General features: G+C 35.2%; 1 protein-coding gene across 1 annotated transcript; it reads right to left on the bottom strand.

The window, feature by feature from the left end:
- Positions 1 to 1,304: 1,304 nt before the first annotated feature.
- LOC136817261 (enkurin domain-containing protein 1-like) lies at positions 1,305 to 17,254 on the bottom strand. The gene is made up of 6 exons (XM_067073594.1): positions 17,251 to 17,254; positions 15,621 to 15,790; positions 4,408 to 4,686; positions 2,823 to 2,971; positions 2,134 to 2,270; positions 1,305 to 1,516 (listed from the first exon to the last, which is right to left on the bottom strand). Exons 1-6 carry the CDS (start codon positions 17,252 to 17,254, stop codon positions 1,356 to 1,358), a joined length of 900 nt encoding a protein of 299 aa, XP_066929695.1. The 3' UTR covers positions 1,305 to 1,355.
- Between the last annotated feature and the right edge of the window lie 467 nt (positions 17,255 to 17,721).

Genomic DNA, 17,721 nt, shown 5'->3' with positions numbered 1-17,721 from the left:
GAAAAACATTTCTCTAAGAGTCAAAATTCGCTCATCAATTTATCTCTTTAAGGGAAACTAATTCGTAAAGATTTACTCTCCCTAAGGGTCTAAGGATCGGTTTTCGGGGGTCCAGTCCGCACATACCCGACATTCTATAGTCCCACTGTATTAACCCCCGAAGTTCTAACAAAATTCACCCATACGGTAGAAAAAGTAAGTGCTTTAACAATAGTCAATAATTTTCACTTTTCAACAATGATAGGTCAATTGATGTCAACTGTCATCTACGTCTTATTTTTTAAAGGGACATAACAGTACTTGCGAAATTTGTAAACAAACTGTATGCAGCGGATACAAAATCAAGACAAATGTCACATGTCAAAATAACAAATCAAACCAAATATGGCTAGTTTTGATTGTTCGATTGTTTTACAAGTTTGTTTTGGACACGTGATTTTAATTGTTCTCTTTCATGACACGTGGTTTGCGCAATGTTTACATTTTACTACTTTTATGTCCCTTTAATATGCATCATATTCCACAGATATTATATTTCTTTACACACTAGATAGGCTAACTGCTTGCAGATTTACCGTGCCCCGTTTTAAAGTCGACTAGTCCGCCATGTTGTTTTTTTAATTTAACTTTCAAAACATTTGAATCGCGCTGTTGACGACTAGAATCTTGAAAACAAGATGGCAGACAAGCTTTAAAACTGGACACTCATCCGTTTATATGGGAAGCCCGATCCAGTTAAGTAGTTAGAGATCAATGGCATATACGGTGGTATCCCAGCTGGCACGCAACGTTGTTTCAACGTTCATTTAACGTTATATGGACGTTGTGAACGTTAAATAAGCGTTGAAACAACGTTGCGTGCCTGCTGGGGTCGTTTGACCAGCCAGGTGATGGAGATTTTCGAGTAACCAAAGTTCTTCATGCAATTCTCTGCACAATAAAGAGTGCTCGATACTTTTTAGGTAAGAGCGTGTTACATTAATGAGAAACAGAGTATTTCTTTATCAAAGTCAAAGGACTCCAATACTTAAGAGCTAAGATATATCAATATAGTTTCTTCTTTATTCTTCGATTGAATCAAAAAGTTCCAATAAAGCTTCTTTAAAGTCTTTTTGGAGGTATGCTTTTAAGCAAACAACCGACCATTCATTTCAACATTGAAGAGTATTTTCAAGTACATTGAGTATAATATTCCCCAATTTTTCATATTACATCTCTGACATATTCGCTTAAAACTAGCGTCTTTTGTTCTCTTTAATATCATTCTCGGTCATATCTGTGTAGAACTCGGTCTCGCAAGTCCACAACAGTAACGCCATTATGAATTCACCTCATTTTCGCCTTCATAATTCTGCTCAATCATCAATCTTTATGAATACTCTTTCTCTCGAAAATATTTTGATAGCCGAGTCTGTTTCTCGTAATTTCTTCTCCAGCTCATCTTTGCGTGCTTTGATCCGTAACGTATCACGACTCAAAGGCATCGATTTCAATTCGCTTAGTAACTCAACATGTGCTATATATACAAATAGTAAAAAAATTTTCGTAGAAGTAGCTTCTCTCAATTATTATCATGTGAAAGTAATATTAAAACAGAGGGCGTGGAGGGCATAATTAACTTCAAGTAACTGCAACATGTAAAGATAATAGGCCAAGGTTGTTATCCCATATTTAGGAGTATACAATTTAACTCAACTTCTAAACAACGACATGTGCCACCCAAAAAATTGGCTTTCAAAATCGGAACCTTACAGTCCAGCTTTTGGAGAATTACAGTGTATTTTACCGAACCTTTCTGATCTTTACAGTGTAGTTTGGTTTTACTTCACGTTGACATAGTGTGCAAAACGAATACAAAAATGCGAAATGGGCGCGAGTCAAAACTATAAAGATTTTTACTGTCAGACTTGCAACTCAGCAAGGCATTATCATTTAATATTGGTGTATCCCCAAATAGTACCCATACAACAGTCCATCCCAGCTAAAAGGAGAGCTTGAAGTTAACTCTTTTAAAAGTACACCCTCGCAATGCTTCCGTGTCACTTCCCCCCCACCCCCACCGGGATCAACATGCTCTATTCAAATTCATATTTTGAAAACAACAACCAACGAATAAACATTTGAAGTACTTACATTTTTTCAATTTATCTAAAGTAGCTTTTCGTTCCCTATTGTCCATTTGTACGTGACCGGCAGGAATTGTCGGGTCCGGTATATTAGCAATCCGTTCATCTTCTTCTCTCTTCCATTGCGCTTGGCGGTCGCGAAGACTGAAGATCAAGGAAAAAATAAATTTATATCAATCTTCACCAGAAAATGTTAAGATGTCCTTTTTAGAGCAAAAGTCATCGACAGATGCGCCGTAATTTTTGATTGACTTAACCGATTCTAAAGTTCTATATACCAAAATTTAAGTTAAGCTTTCCTCTATAGAATAAAAAAAGAATAAAAAAAAAATCATTAACCGTAAGCTCGTAATGTCTTGGCAAAACTGTATACTTTTTTGGCGCACCCGTTAGTAAGTCTGTAGACCTTTACAAAACCGCAGGTGCATAAGGAGCACGAATTCATTAGTGGATGCTAGCATCCTACTGTATAGCATGGGCAGAGGAAGATGAGGGAAACGTACTTACATTTGACGCTCTCTAATTCGATTTTAAAGGGAATTGGATTTTTATTGGATTTTAGGAAGTATATAGAATAATAGAGGGTCCTTTTGAGACGGTTCTTGTTGACGGTGACTTTAAATTTCATCGAATAAGAGAGCCTATCGAATAGTAGAACGTCGAATTAGAGAGCATCAACTGTATTTATACACATACTATTTGGGAATACTTCCAAGCTTATGATCTTCAATATCTTTTTCTTTCTTCTTTTTAAGATCATCGAGAGCAGAGAGAGACGGCGAACGTTTGAGGTTGGACGTACGGACGGCTTGTTTGTTTAACTTTATATGACTCTTCGGCCGTTCCTATGGAATAAGTAATTAGAAGTTAGAGTTGACACTCTATATTCGATACTCATGAGACAAAAAAATATCTTCGAGTTAGAGAAAGATTCGAATTACAGAGAGCTTGATTGAGAGCTGATTCAGCTCAATATATTTAGTTCGAATTACAGAAAGATTCGAATAATTGAAGTTCGAATTACAGAGAGTAATATAAACCATATTTTCAGCTGATTCAGCTCAACATTTTAGTTCGAATTACAGAAAGATTCGAATAATTTAGATTCGAATTAGAGAGAGTTGATTGTAATAGAAAAGCTTCATACAGCTTATGTCTAAAAGAATGCTTATATGCTCACGCTCCTGTCTCGGGCGTTTACTTCTGGTACAGTGGTCTTTAACCCATTAAGTGCCACTGGTATTATATGGACCTAGGAGTACCGCCCTGTTTTTTAACCCCGCCCGTATAAAGAACTAAGTCGAGAATGGAAATCAATTTTTTTCGAACATTTGTACGGTGTGGTGATGGTACATAAAGGGAAAACACACCTCCTTGTCTCAGGTATTCTAGCACATACCCTAGAATTTGAAGCATTTTAAGAGTAAAAGTGATAAAGATTGAAAATAAAGTATAAAATACATCAACTTTCGACCTACAGTCGACACTCTCTAATTCGAATCTCTTTTATGCGAATATTTTTTGCAATTGAACTAAAATATTAGCCCGCTTCAGCTGGAAATTGTTCTAAATTACTCTCTGCCATTCGAATCTTTCTCTAATTCGAATAAAGTTTTTGGTCATTTGAATCGAATTAGAGAGAGTCGATTGTATAAGAAAGTAGTTAGAAAACTTTGAGGCTCGGCTCTGAAGTCGTAAAATAATAAGAACAGCCGAAAATTTACTTGTTCATACGAAAAAAAAAGGTAAGCTCTTTGCAATTCTTCGAGTCCAAATTAATCTTTGTAAAAAAGACATAGTGTCTGCCGAAACCTAAAGACAACTATGTACCGTAAGTTGGTCTAATGCCGACATCCCTCATCTAATTTCGTCACTATTTATTAAAAACAAGAATAATAGGAAGTTCGGAGTCACTGATTGAATCTATATTTGTTTTGGGTGGTGGTTGAGAGAAAAAAGTCTTTTTTTCATATCGCCATTGACAATTCAAAAGGGCCAATCACAAAATTAGTGTCTGAGAAAGCTAAGAGATTTCCTGTCTTGCTAGCCTTAAAATTTAAGATTTTGCATAGTGAGGAGGGTCCCATCTAAATGAAACAGGGTCAATCTCAACATGCTCAGACAAACAGAAAAATTCATAGTTTTCTCAGGCAATAATTTTGAGATTGGACCTTTTGATTTGTCAACGACGATATTCAAATTATACATTATAATATCCACTCAAAAGAATGATCATCATGCTACTAAAAATGTATAAAGTAATAAATAATCAATAAGATACCTGTTTTTTAACCGATGACGAAGTAATTGCTGATTGTGGGCGTTTCGGGGTGTTTTTTTCATCGCCCGCGACTCTCGTTTTCTTTTGGCGCTCCTCCCTTGCTGATTGTGGTCGAGTGTAGGTTTTTTTGCTCTCCTTCATGGTGACTCTTTTGCTGTTTTGTTGTGTTTTTGTGACTGATTGGCCTTGGACTGAAAGATCTGAGGTGGAGAGCGAACGCTGAATATTCCTCCGCGAAGGAGTGCCATCAGCTGTTGCGGGGCGTGGTGCTTGAGGTGTCTAAAAGAATGAAAGCTTCATTTCAAAACAAAAAAAAAGTGAAATCTAAGACCGCTGTTTGAGCGAGCGTGACGCGTGAGGCATAAAAGTGTCATAGCTCTAAATTGCCAAGTTGGAATAGGATAGTGGTTTATTATATTCATTATTTTTTAAAGAGATTTGACGTGGCTTCTATTGTAGACACAAAAGTCTTCATAATACATTGTACATATATGATGAAAAGATCTTGTAGCCTTCATTTCATCAGGTAGATAAACAAATCAAAGTAAGCAAATTTTTGGACCGCAGCCAGTCGGGGGCGGTCCTTAGACTCTTCTTTGGATTACTATCTACTCGAAGGAAGAAGAGAGTGCCACCCATTGACCACTTATTTCCCATCCATAAACGCCCGCGTGTGGTTTTAACACAAACGCCAGATTGAAAGTAAAATCTATCGCTAGATTTCAAAAAATACAGTCTTTTAAAACAAAGGAACCACTAGATACAATCCGTCGTCGTGATTGCGTCGCGTTCAAGGCGCGTTCTGGATGGGAAATAAGTGGCTTCACTTTTATTGCCTGGGAAAGGTTTGAGATTCTACTCTAACCCTTCGGGCTTTAAACTTAACGGTGTCGCCGCCCTTTCTCCCTGGATTGCTCCACTTACCCTCGATCCTTCCCTTTATAATTGCTGAGCAATAAGCAGAGAGACATTAAGTATCATTTTTTAAATCTCTAATACATGTTATTTTTATAAGAACATCCAAAAGTTTTGAAGCCTTCGGATGCTCTTAACTAACCTTTTGTGGTTTTGCAAGCCTAAAGATGTTCTTAAAATGTTCTTATTTTCTCAATTCTTTATATAGTTCGTTCTTATAAAAAGTGTACGACTCAGCAATAGTTTTAACCCAAGATCTAAGCCGAATGCTTTACCCTTGCACTACGATGTGTACATATCATACTTTAGGCGTACAAACTTTCGCGAGCAGAAACTTTTGAGGTCGAAAAATCGCGAAATTTATGACATTTACTGTCGCAAATTTGAGGTAAAAACATTTTTTGCGAGCATAAACTTTCACAAATTACCCTGTTAAGAATTTTCAAAGACATTAACTTTCGCGAAAATCGCGAACGTTTCTGCTCGCGAACGTTTCTGCTCGCGAAAGTTTCTGCTCGCGAAAGTTTATACGCCTAAAGTACTCTTTATAAATCACTCTTTCCAAAAGCCTAAAACGAATTCCAAATGAGGTTTTCTCTAAAACGGTGAGCAGCGACTTCTATTTTTTCTTTATTCAATGAATGAAATTTTATAATTATGAAAGCAACAATATAATGACTTCATTTTTTTCTTTCTTGATTGGATGCAACGAAATTATGTAAAATTTATGCAACTTTTGGTTACCCCAAATTTGAGGATGGGCGTAGCCTACTTTGTTCCTACCGGTAATAAGTTCAGTGGGGCAATATTTCAAACTTCTAAACAATCAAAGCTCCCTTATATCATTTTTATAACTATATAAGAACATAAGGCTTCGATGGCCAAAATGTTAAGAACATTTTGAGGCTTTGCGGACTCTAGAACATGGACAAAAATACTCAAAAAATGATGAAAATAAGAACATGTTAAGAACATTTTTAGGCTAAAAACTCAAAAAGTTAAGAACATCCCAAGGTTTCAAAAATTTTAGGGGACTATTTCTTTTTCAGTAGTGTGTTGTCATACGTGTTCGTGTAAGCAGCACCAAACCATGTTCAGACGTTACAGTTCCGTTCCGTTCCGAAAAAGCGTGTATTTCACACGGGGATAGTGTTTGCGCTTTTACTTTTTGTTTTCGTTTGGAACTTTAAAATCTCATTCGTCTATCCAGGTAAAGCTCTCTGGAAATTATCAAAGGCCATTTTTTTTAAACATTGACCTTGGCACAAAAAACGAAGAGAAAACATTTGCTAAATTTAGAACACACGTATAAACAAAAGAGTCTTGTTTTCCTGGGGAGTTAATATGTGGTAAAAACCACATAGAGAGATAAGAAGTTTTTTTTGACGGTTTGATACCGTGTAGGATTGCAAAATATTGCGTAATTACAATCAGCCAAAATGGAATCTAAACAAACAAAGTACTTGAGGTAAATAAAGTCTTTAAGGTATGGTTTACACTGAACCGTAGATCTCACATCTCATGATTTGAAGCACCGATCTCTAACTAATCGACTGGATCGGGCTTTCCTTATGATAGGAAGTGCGTCCAGTTTTACTTCATAATTAATGACATTACATCACGGACCCAATTCATGACATGCACCCTTGCAATGTCATCACGCGTCGCATTGCGTAACATTACGTAATGCGTTCTTGCCGCCATGTTGGGTTGAATAAAAAATCCGCGGGAAAATATTTGGGTGTATTTTAAGGATTTGGGAGACAAAATGTAACGTAATGTTACGCAATGCGACGGGCGAAGACATTGCAAGGGTGCATATCATGAATAGGTGATTGGTTGTAAACGACGTAAAACCAGTCAATACGTCACTTTCAACCAATCAGCTGTTGGGTCCGTGGAAGACATTGCAATGGTGCATATCATGAGTTCCGTTTGACGACCTGCAGGATTCCAAACGAATGTTTTGAAATCTGCATGTTCGAAAATCTAATGTAAAATAGAATACAACATGGCGGACCAGTCGACTTCAAAACTGGACATACTTCCACGGGAAATCTGTTAGAAGTTAGCCCCATAAAGGAATACGATAATACACCTTGTCGACCATGGTTACGCGGTCACACGCGTGCCACTTAATTATTTTATTTCCCCCCTAAACTCGATCCAATCCTTTTTTGACACCTTTTTCTATTGTATATAGGCGCGAAATAAAGACTGGAACGGTTTAAGGGTGGTAAAATGGACAAAAAAATACCCGCGCGGCAATTGGCGGCTACGATCAAAAAAGGTGTGGTCTGAATTAAGGGCTCCGTAATATGCCTAGGGCTTGAACAATTATTTTTGAAATAATTTACATAAATCGAATATAAATTAAATTCAGACGTGTGAAAATTTTTCACTCCAATTTGATGAATTTTTCTATGCACAAGGGGTTCTTTTTTGTTATTTTGAAGAAAGTAAAGTAAGAAAGTTTTTATAAGATTTTTTATAAAATATAATAGATGGATGTATGTATAAAATTTGTTGGCAGTTCAAACATATTTTAAAAATTTCAGCGATTATTTTTCTTTTTCATTGAATAATTAGCCTATAAACCGTTGAGGATTTCGCCATGTCTGAGATTTTAGAATCGACTACCCATGTTAAATAGTGATTTATCTTTCCTTAAATTGTTGCCTAAACTGTTAAACGTGCTAACCGCAAAATTTAATGAAAAAATATAAGGTACCTTTTCGGCCAAAACTTAGTCGGCCCTCAGTGATTAAATTTTGACTTGGTGACTAAAATTAGGGCCGACTAAAAATTTGGGCCAAATTAAAAGTTTAAATTAAGCTTTCCTTAATTCACTTCTCATATCGGCATTACCTTTACGAAGAATGTAATGTAATGTAAAAAACAAAGAAATATTAGGAAAAAGTCAAATGAAAATCTGCAAAAACGGCGATTTCCGGCTTTTTCGGCTGGAAAAAAAATGTTCTCAAAAATCAGACTCAGCCTTGTTTTGGGCATTGCTAATACGCATCTTTGTGCAAAAAAATCTGAAAAAAGATCATGTTCAAAAATAGTGTGACATTTAGGGAACTCAAAAATTGATAGAAATATAGTATTTCTTGAATAACTTGGGAAATATTTCAAATAAAACGTTGAAATTTTATATGATGATCGGTATTTACACAAAGAACATATTTTGATGAAAAAAATGGTAAAATGAGTAAAATGTGTGGCTCCAGGTCCAAATATGTCCAAATATGTGTTTTGTCAGCCACCTCAAAGGAGGAAATGGTTTGTTTGAAAATGACACTTGAATCGGTAACTAGAGGTATCATATTATCTCAAAACAGATAAAAGAGCAACATTTTGAAACTGGTTGGTTTCAAAAAGCCACCAGTGTTGTCAGCCACATAAACGACTCATAGCTTATCTTGAAATATCTTGTAACCTAGTGAGCCACTTAATTTCGCTCCAAAACAATTGGAAAGGTTAATCGTTCTGCTTATCCTTGGTGAAAAATAAACTGTTAGCCACCAAAAATACTCATTTTATTAACAAAATTGTCAGCCACTTTGAAAATGTCACAAAACAGGCCTTTATTTTTGAACACGATCAAAACTAATGATGAGATCTCGAGAAAATGCCAAAACAACGGTTTTTCCGGTCCGTCACTTTTTGGGAATCACCATTTTGCATCACTGTGCAGTGGGTTTACCAACTGACGGTATGTGCAGCGAAAAAATGGTTTTTAGAATCGCACCCTTACAGTCCTAAAAGTCAACCCCTACAGTGCATTTCTGATATTTTGAAAAACATACCCTTATCCGCCGCACATACCCGTCGGTCAATTTGCCTGACTACCCCCCTCCCCCCTGGGGAAACTGATGAGCCAATACCGAAAAAAGCTGGTAACAGACGAACGAACGGACGAACAGCTAATTTAAAGGACCTCCGAAGTAGGTCCAAAAAAAAAAATGAAACAAGCTACATACTGAATGGAACTACATGAAGGTTGATGTATAGGAAAATCCAAAAAAAGGGAAAAAATTGCAGCAATGATAAGAAAATCCAGACAAAAAAAATATACAACAAGTTTCCAATCATGGTACAGCATTTAACATAGGTTGGGAGGATTTTAGTGTGTAAATACCCAAAAAGCAGGATCAGAAAAATATAATTTTAATTTGCATTATCATGCATGATCAAAATTTTTCTAACACTGGTAAAAATGTTAAAGTTAGGCCGAGACCAATTTAATTGTTGTTCTACGGGCAGATTGTTAGCAAAATATGAGTCGGTCGGTCCTGATCGGTCGGTAAAATAAGAAAAAGATTTTCATTAATCAAGGAAGGCTTCAAGTAATATTTTCAAATAAACTTGGTCGAAAATTCATCATTCATCTTTGATTAAGTTTATAATAAAATCTTTCGTGCATAGAATTCATTATTCTAGATTCTTTTCAACTTTAAGTGTAGATTTTTTAGATGACTACTGTAGTATTAGAAATTTGTGGCATAGGAAATTCAATATTACTATTTCTTCGTTTGCAGCAAATGCTGGGTATATGAGGGGTTGAATTTTAATAGCGTAATTTCCCTATAGACGGTAAATGGGAATTTCCCCAAAAAACGAAAATCCGTTTCCTAAGGCCTGCAAAACAGAAAAAAACTAATGAAGCAATTGCAAAGTCTGAAAACCCTATTTTTAGACACTTTTTGGCCCAAATTTGCCCCGAGGCTCAAAATCGCCTAGAAAGGACAATTTAGGAACAATGCTGAGCCTCGAATTACCCAATTTCGAACAATTTAGGGGTCTACCTCCCTCGAATATTCTTAAACTCTCATCTACTACACGTTTTTTTATAAGAACATCCAAAATTTTTAAAGCCTTCGGATGTTCTTAACTTTTTTGAATTTCAAAGGCTAAAAATGTTCTTAAAATGTTCTTAAACCATCTTGTGAGTATGTTTGTGCGATTTCTTTTATAGAAGTTGAGAGTTTTAGAGTCCATAAAGCCGTAATATACTCTTAACTGTCTTAAATAATTTGGCCATTGATGCCTCATATGCTTATAGACTATATATTTGGTTGTTATAAAAAACAAAATTTATTTTAGACGGGTTGGTTAATTCTTTCTCGACTAATTTTATCATGAATTATTCTTATCCAATATTAAGATAGTATGGAACATCTTTTTATAAGAACGAACTATAAGAGCATGAAGGCTTTTGATGGCCAAAAATTTTTAAGAACAAAAAAAGAACATTTTAAGGCTTTGCAGACTTCAAAGCACACAATTCCTTTAGGAAATTGCACAAAAATACTCACATACACGGGTTTTTTAAGAACAAACTATATAAGAACAAGAGGCTTCGATGGCCAAATGTTAAGAACAATTTAAGAACAAATGGACAATGGACAAAAAAACTCAGAAAGTGCTAAAAATAAGAACACGTTAACAACATTTTAAGGCTTAAAACTCAAAAAGTTAAAAATATCCGAAGACTTCAAAAATTTTGGATGTTCTTATAAAAAAACTATATGTATTGTCTGTATTTGTTTACTCAAGAAGATAAGACAACGTATATGATATCAGACTATGACAGCTAATCTACACAGCAACACCAATACAAGGTACATGCTTTTTTTATAAGAATGGTGTTTTTTCATTTCATGATGGATATTCTTAAACCTTTTGGGGAAAATTATCCCAAAATATTCTTCTTACAGTATATTCTTACGATAGGATCCAACCCAGCCTGAATCTAGCATGTAATGCATACCTCGAGCAAAGATTTGGCTATTTTGTAAAAACTTTTAGCAATGCTGGGGAGATAATTGGCAATTTACAGGTAAAGTGCTTTAAAAATTGGTATTCTTAAGTTCACTTGCCAAATTCCTTGATGTTGTTATTCTTAGCATGCTCTTATTTTTTTTGCCAATTTCAACATGGATACCTTATTGGAACTAATTTTCACGGGAACTAATATTCACGGTCGAAAAAAAAAATCCGAAAATTGCATTTCGCGGGTTTTAATTCTCGCAGTTTTGCCCTTTTTGGGACAAATTTCTTTCATTTTCCTAAGGATTTTTCAAATTTTTCGATAAAACTGGAAAAAATTGTATTTCGCGGTTTTGCTAGGCTGGAGTTGTATATAATGCGTGTAATACAGTAGTATAGGCGTTATATGATAATATGATTATTGTTACGGAATTTAGTTTGTAAAATTATTCCTCCATTACTTTTTGCTTTGTTTCTGCTTAGTCTGAATTAGTCGTCTAGCTTTCTAGACTACGGTTTTGCCAAAAAACCACGAAAAACGCTAAAATCAATTACCGCAAAATTTAGTTCCAATGAGGTATTCTTATAAAGTATATTCTTGTGTCGCATGTTTTCAAAACGTCACCTCTTGGACAAACATTTGCGCGCTGGTACAAGTTTCTGAAGGGTTACATTGTAAAGATCATATTACGTTATGTAAGCATAATTTTTTGTTGTTTTCTGTTTATTTGGACGTTTTAGTTGTCTTAGGGAAAGAAATATCAAAATAAAGGCCAAAACTTTTGGTTCAAAAGTGATATTCGTTACAAACTATCCGGAGCTTCGACATTTACTTTTTTTACAGTATCGTAAAAAAATATTGCTGTTTTTTAATCTTCACAATAATTTGGACTGGATTTTATACTAAATTCATAAAGAAGAAATTCGCCTTTATTCAAGATCCTGGATGGTTTTACGTAGAATGCGCGCTGTATTTAGATTCGATGTCTGTCATCACAGTTCATTTTTCATAAATTGTGATACTGACTGTAAGATATAACTGAACGCTGCATTGATTTTAGATATTTTGTATACAATGTGTATTTCATATGTTTCATTGGTTCTATTTATACTGAGACGATTAATTTATCCGAGACGAGTAATTTAGAAAACTAGGTCACAGTGTGGATCTAAGCCACACTGAAACGACCGCCTTCCATCACGCAACACGCTCGCGAAAGAGCGCGCGCACAGTATTGGAGCCTACATGTCGTCTCCAGTACATTTTAGATTATTCATTGAAAACAGATTACAGTATAGTCATTTTTCATGTCTCGATTATTCAATTCCGAATAAAAGACATTCAGGGAAAAAAAAGAGAAACACCTGGGTAATCTAGTTAAAAAACTCGAAAGTAAATGGTAGACAAAGTAACGAGTCAAGGCAAAACGAGATTAGCGTACCACTATGAAAGAAACCGCCTCCGGCGGTCGATGAGCATTATGGAGGAGTGTACTTTCCATTCATGTTTCAATAAATAGCATCTCCTCCTCAGATCACATTTTACAAACTACTCGTCTCAGACGATTTTTCCGTCTCAGTATAAATGGAACTTTTTTTTTAGACATTTTGCAAAAGATCAAGAGCTGGAAACGTTAACAGTCATTGGACACTGTCTAAATACGCCAAAACGAAGATTGGTTCAAAGAGAATACAATAATAAAGATAAAAAAAAATGAAGAATCTAATTGGGATATTTATTTTCATATCATCACTAGCCTTTATGCTATATTTCTGTATTAGCCTGGATCATGATTTCCTTACCGTCGAAAAAAAAGTGGAAAACAGAACAAGTTATTATATACACGATATAAACACGAGAAATGCTGTTTCATTGAGTTTACTATGTTTCTGGACATTCTTTTGGCACTGTTTACTGATATGGCTTTTACAACATTCTCCACATATTGTGAAATCAGCTGTTTTTCTATTCCAGCAAACTTTACTTGTCCAGTTAATGTCTTTTGTGTTGCACGTGGGGTTGGTTTATTATTCGTTTTTCTACGAATCGATATTACCGAATAGAAGCGATTCAGATACTGATCTAATGAAACCATTGGTAACACCTTGGACAGGATTATTGCTTACTCAGCAATTAAATTGGCTGCTGTTTATACTTTTAGAGTACCTACAGACGTTTGAGATGAGTAGCATATTCAACATTCTATACATCCATAAATGTTTTTATTTCATTTTTTCGTTGACTGCATTCTATTTCATATCGTTTTCTTTCAATATCATCAACAGTGCATTATACTTTCTTGGAACATTAATAGCAATATCGCTTTTCCTACTTATCCTAAATGGATATACCAATTTCATATTACACCAAAAGAGTAGTATCGCCTCAAAAGCTTTCTGGCTAACACTTATATTATTATCATATTATACAATATTCAGTACCCTAGTGTTGAAAGGGATAGTCGATTATTTGATTCCGTTACCGGGACCGATTTTAACGTCAATGTCGGTGACGTTAATTGACGGTGGTTTGAGAAAAGAATATTTCAAACTGTTCGATGATTTATTTTGTTGTTGTTGCCGTTTGTCGCATAGCAACAGTGATCAACACAGTGTCCGAAATATAGAGGGTGGTTGTGATGGGATTCGGACAGAAGGTCAACAAGAATTTTCGCATGAGGATCATGCTCAAGGACTGAGCACAAGTGTCCGAAATATAGAAGATAGCCGTAACGAAAATCGGACAGAAGCGCACAGAGTAAGAGAAGACGACCCTCGATCGATGCCACATCAAGCACCTGAACTTGACAATCATTGTGCCGCACATTCGGCTACGCCTTTAGACCCTTACTATGACGTCACCAAAGGTGCACATGGACCACGCCCACAAATCCTTGGAAAAAGGAAATCAGATGAAAGTGAAAAAGTCGGAACAATTGAAAGAATAAATTCGAAATCTGGAAGCAACTCTTGTGTTTGATGAGATATTTATCTTGAAAAAAAGTATCTAAACAGATTTTCACACAACATTATGTTCTTTGTTAAATGTTGATCAATCATTACATAGGGTCAGCCCAGGTCTAGGTCCCAGGCAAAAAAATAGGTCCCCCAAATATTAAAAAAATTTTAAGCAACCCCAGTGCTATACCTATAAAATATTTGTTGATTTAATATTGTTTTTAGGAAAATCACATTTCTATTCTATTGACTATAGTATAATGGTTAATTCAAGATGGTAGATACAAGTAAAAACAAACAGAGCCAATAGACTGTAAAATGAAGGGTTTTTGGATGAAAATGTGGTGATATAAAGAAAAATAATAGAAGAAATAGTCAGCCCGCAGCCTTGCCATTGAATCCCCCCTCAAACATATCAGTACCCCCCACATATTTGACTGTATTTTATATTTTGACAGTTTTCATTTGCAATGTTATTTTTTGGGTCTTTTAGAATCTTTTATTGAGTAATTATAAAAAGTTGTCAAAGCAAAGTCTTTTTGTCTCATTTGCCTCTTTTTTTGTACCTCACACTTCACAGAGACAGAAAGAACTTTGTATACTACTGGGTTTTTCCGAACAAAATCTAATTTTGAAAATCAAGGTCAACAACTTTTTTCCCCGAACAAGGAAAATTTCTCTTGAATAAAATTCCGAAGGTTTGCAAGATGACGGGTATGTCCGAGCCACAGTTAGAAAATCGACCCTCAAGGAAACTGAATTTTTTTCATTTTTTAACGTTTTTACCACCCTTAGAGAGACAATTTCCCCAAAATTTCAGCCAAAAGTTACAGATTCTAGTCCAAGCTTCTATAATTTATGACCTTTAGAGAGAGTTGATTTTTGATTTTCGTAACTTTGGAACCTTTACAGAGACTCAATAGATTTTTCATGGTTTCGTAGAGTGGGGTACCCAGTTGCCGTGAGTTTATAAAGATTCCCGTTAGTATATTTTGCTGGGATTTCTTTTCGAATTCAAATAATCACTACGAAGGGCGAAATTTACGCCAACTGGATTATCACGCCAACTGGGTACCGCAATCTACCTTTTGGAGGGACTTGCGTGAGTGTGAGAAAGGAACCCTTTTGGCACGCACATACCCGGCACGCATTTGCCTAAGAAACCACCCCAGGATAAAATTCCTTTATCCATTCGTTTCAAGTGTACACCATTTTTTGTTTTGTTTTCCATTTTCAGCCAATCCTTCAATTTCAATAAAAGAATATACCGTTTAAAAAAAGTTAAGTAAGAGCACGACTATAATTTTTGAAAATATAATGTTTAAAAATTTTGAAATAAAAGTTTTTATTTTATCCTCTGGTGCTAGAATTTTCTTTTTTTTTTAGTACAGAAGGCCTCCTGATTTCAGCTATATAATTATTTTCCCCGGTAAAAATCTCCGGTCATATACACCTTAAAGGTATCTTATTTCTAAAAAGAAAAGAGCATGGAAGCAGGTCTAACGATGATAGCATTGTTAGATTGTTAAATGAAGAAACAAAGAAATTGAATGAAAGTACAGTACCTTAATACGCTGAGCAACTTTCGATTGAACATGCTCAAATCTATCAGGTTTGTAGACAGCTTTCATAGGCGTCTGTCGTGATGTCTCTACTTGACGATCTCGGTTCGCACGTTGGATCTCTTTGATTTTACGGAAATTCTCTTTACCGTGGTCTTTTTGGGTATGTTTGACTGTTTATAGTGGTGAAAAGGTAATACAATATTAAGGACTTTCTCTCACAGTGAGTACTTTAAGAGCAGAAACCTTCGCGGGCAGAAACTTTCGCGAGGTTGCAAAATCGCGAAATTTCGCGAATTTAACTTTTGGAACGAATTCAGCGGATATAACTTTTGCGAATTTTAGAATGTTATTTCATTTTGAAGGCAAAAAAAGCAATAAGAAGTGATACGTTTATGGACCTACATGGTTATGCATTTAACACATACATGTCAAAATTTCAAAAAATCATTAAAAACAGCAATCACGGTATAAATAAGACAAAATGATAAAAACACAATTCATCAGGGGGGCACGCAGTTACTACAAGACAATATGACACTTACTATCGTGGTGGTACTGTATTCAGAAGTTGTGAAAACAGTTACTACACAGTGTAGTAACTGCTGTTTGGGGGTGGTGCCAAACACTAAAACTTGCACTTTTGGTGTAGTAAGTGCTTATATTTTAATTCTTTTTAAAGAACTTTCAAAATTTTTCACAAAAAATGAATTTTTTTGTGAAAAAATTCTTTGTTAAAAAAAATTTTTTTGTTATAAATGGACGAAAAAAAATTTGAAATTTTTCTCAGACCCAACTTTGAAATTATGCTTTCCCTAATTATCATTAAAATGTTCTCAACAGCTGTAAATTAAAAGAAAATCTAGCACAAAAATGGCTTTAGGTTGAAAAATAATCACAATTTAGGGTAATTTCGAGGATGTTTTTGATGATATCACTCAAAAACAGGGGTGGTACCTGGAAATCTTTTCTGAAAACAGTTACTACCAAGGTGTAGTAACTGCAAAGGGTGGTGGTCCTGAAATAAAGTGTTGAAAAAGCACTTACTACACATCATGTCTTGTAGTAACTGCGTGCCCCCCCCCTGAATTCATTGTTTTTTTTATTCCCTTTTCTCTTATCTTATATTTTGCCAATAGTTTGTCCATCTTATTTGCACGTCATAAACATTTCCAACACCAGCAAACTCAATGCAGACCCAAGTTCTTTAAGCTACTAGTCGTGGAATGGTGATCTATTTTTTCAAAAGTTTTCTCACATAGCATACACATAACATCAAAACCTCTCTTTGCAATTTCAAAAAGAATATTTCAGCCTTTCCAAAAATATTATCCCACGTGGGAATAGCTTGTTTTACTATATTCTTAAATTCCGTAACGAGTTTTGATGAACACAGTTGCATTTTTTTGGTATTTCTATGTGTAAAGAAGGTAAGTGTCCAGAGAAAAGTTTGTTTGCTGTTTTTAATGATTTTTTGAAATTTCGACATGGAAAAAAAGTCAGTTTTTTGGAAATAACTTTCGAACTACTTTTTCAAATTTAATGTATGAAAAAAACATCTATCTCATCAAAATTGAGTAATTTGGCTAAGAAGAAATCGGGCTCCGTCACAATTGAGGGTTTATAGAGTTACACATCTTTGTGAAAAAAATCATAAAAAACTATTGAGCCAATCTCGAGAAAAATTGGTAACGAACGAACGGACGGTCGGACGAACGAACGAACGGACAGAGGTTAATTTATATTACCTCCACCGGGGTAGGTCCAAAAACTTTGAGAACTGACTATAAAATAGAAAAAAAGTGTACTTTTCGCGGAGAAAACATTCGCGAATTTCTCGTGAAATTTCTTACTTGGCAGAAACTTTCGCGAAAAAGGGCAAAAATCGCGAAAGTTTCTGTCCTTAAATTTTCTGCCCTTAGAGTAATACAAAATATTTCGAAAATCATAAAAATTAAAAAAGAATCACCCCTTCCTCCTTCCCAGGAAGAGATTGTCATTGCTATAATAAAGAAATGTAAATAAATCAGAAGACAGTAAACTCGACAAATAGTAGCCCGGGCTCCACTTAAAGCTTTTTTTATAGACTGGATGGCACGATTAA

The sequence above is a fragment of the Clytia hemisphaerica genome, unplaced genomic scaffold (genome assembly GCF_902728285.1).
Source record: "Clytia hemisphaerica strain Z4C2 unplaced genomic scaffold, Clytia hemisphaerica genome assembly, whole genome shotgun sequence".
In the NCBI taxonomy this organism is placed as follows: domain Eukaryota; kingdom Metazoa; phylum Cnidaria; class Hydrozoa; order Leptothecata; family Clytiidae; genus Clytia; species Clytia hemisphaerica.
The sequence above is the reverse complement of the archived record's forward strand: the minus strand, read 5'-3'. Positions and strand labels throughout refer to the sequence as shown.

Excerpts from the sequence above, each read along its gene's own strand:
- LOC136817261 (XM_067073594.1), bottom strand. Across the intron at positions 2,972-4,407 it reads CGTCATCGGTTAAAAAACAG|GAACGGCCGAAGAGTCATAT; the intron begins GTATCTTATTGA and ends CTTATTCCATAG. Across the intron at positions 1,517-2,133 it reads TTTAGATAAATTGAAAAAAT|CACATGTTGAGTTACTAAGC; the intron begins GTAAGTACTTCA and ends TTGTATATATAG.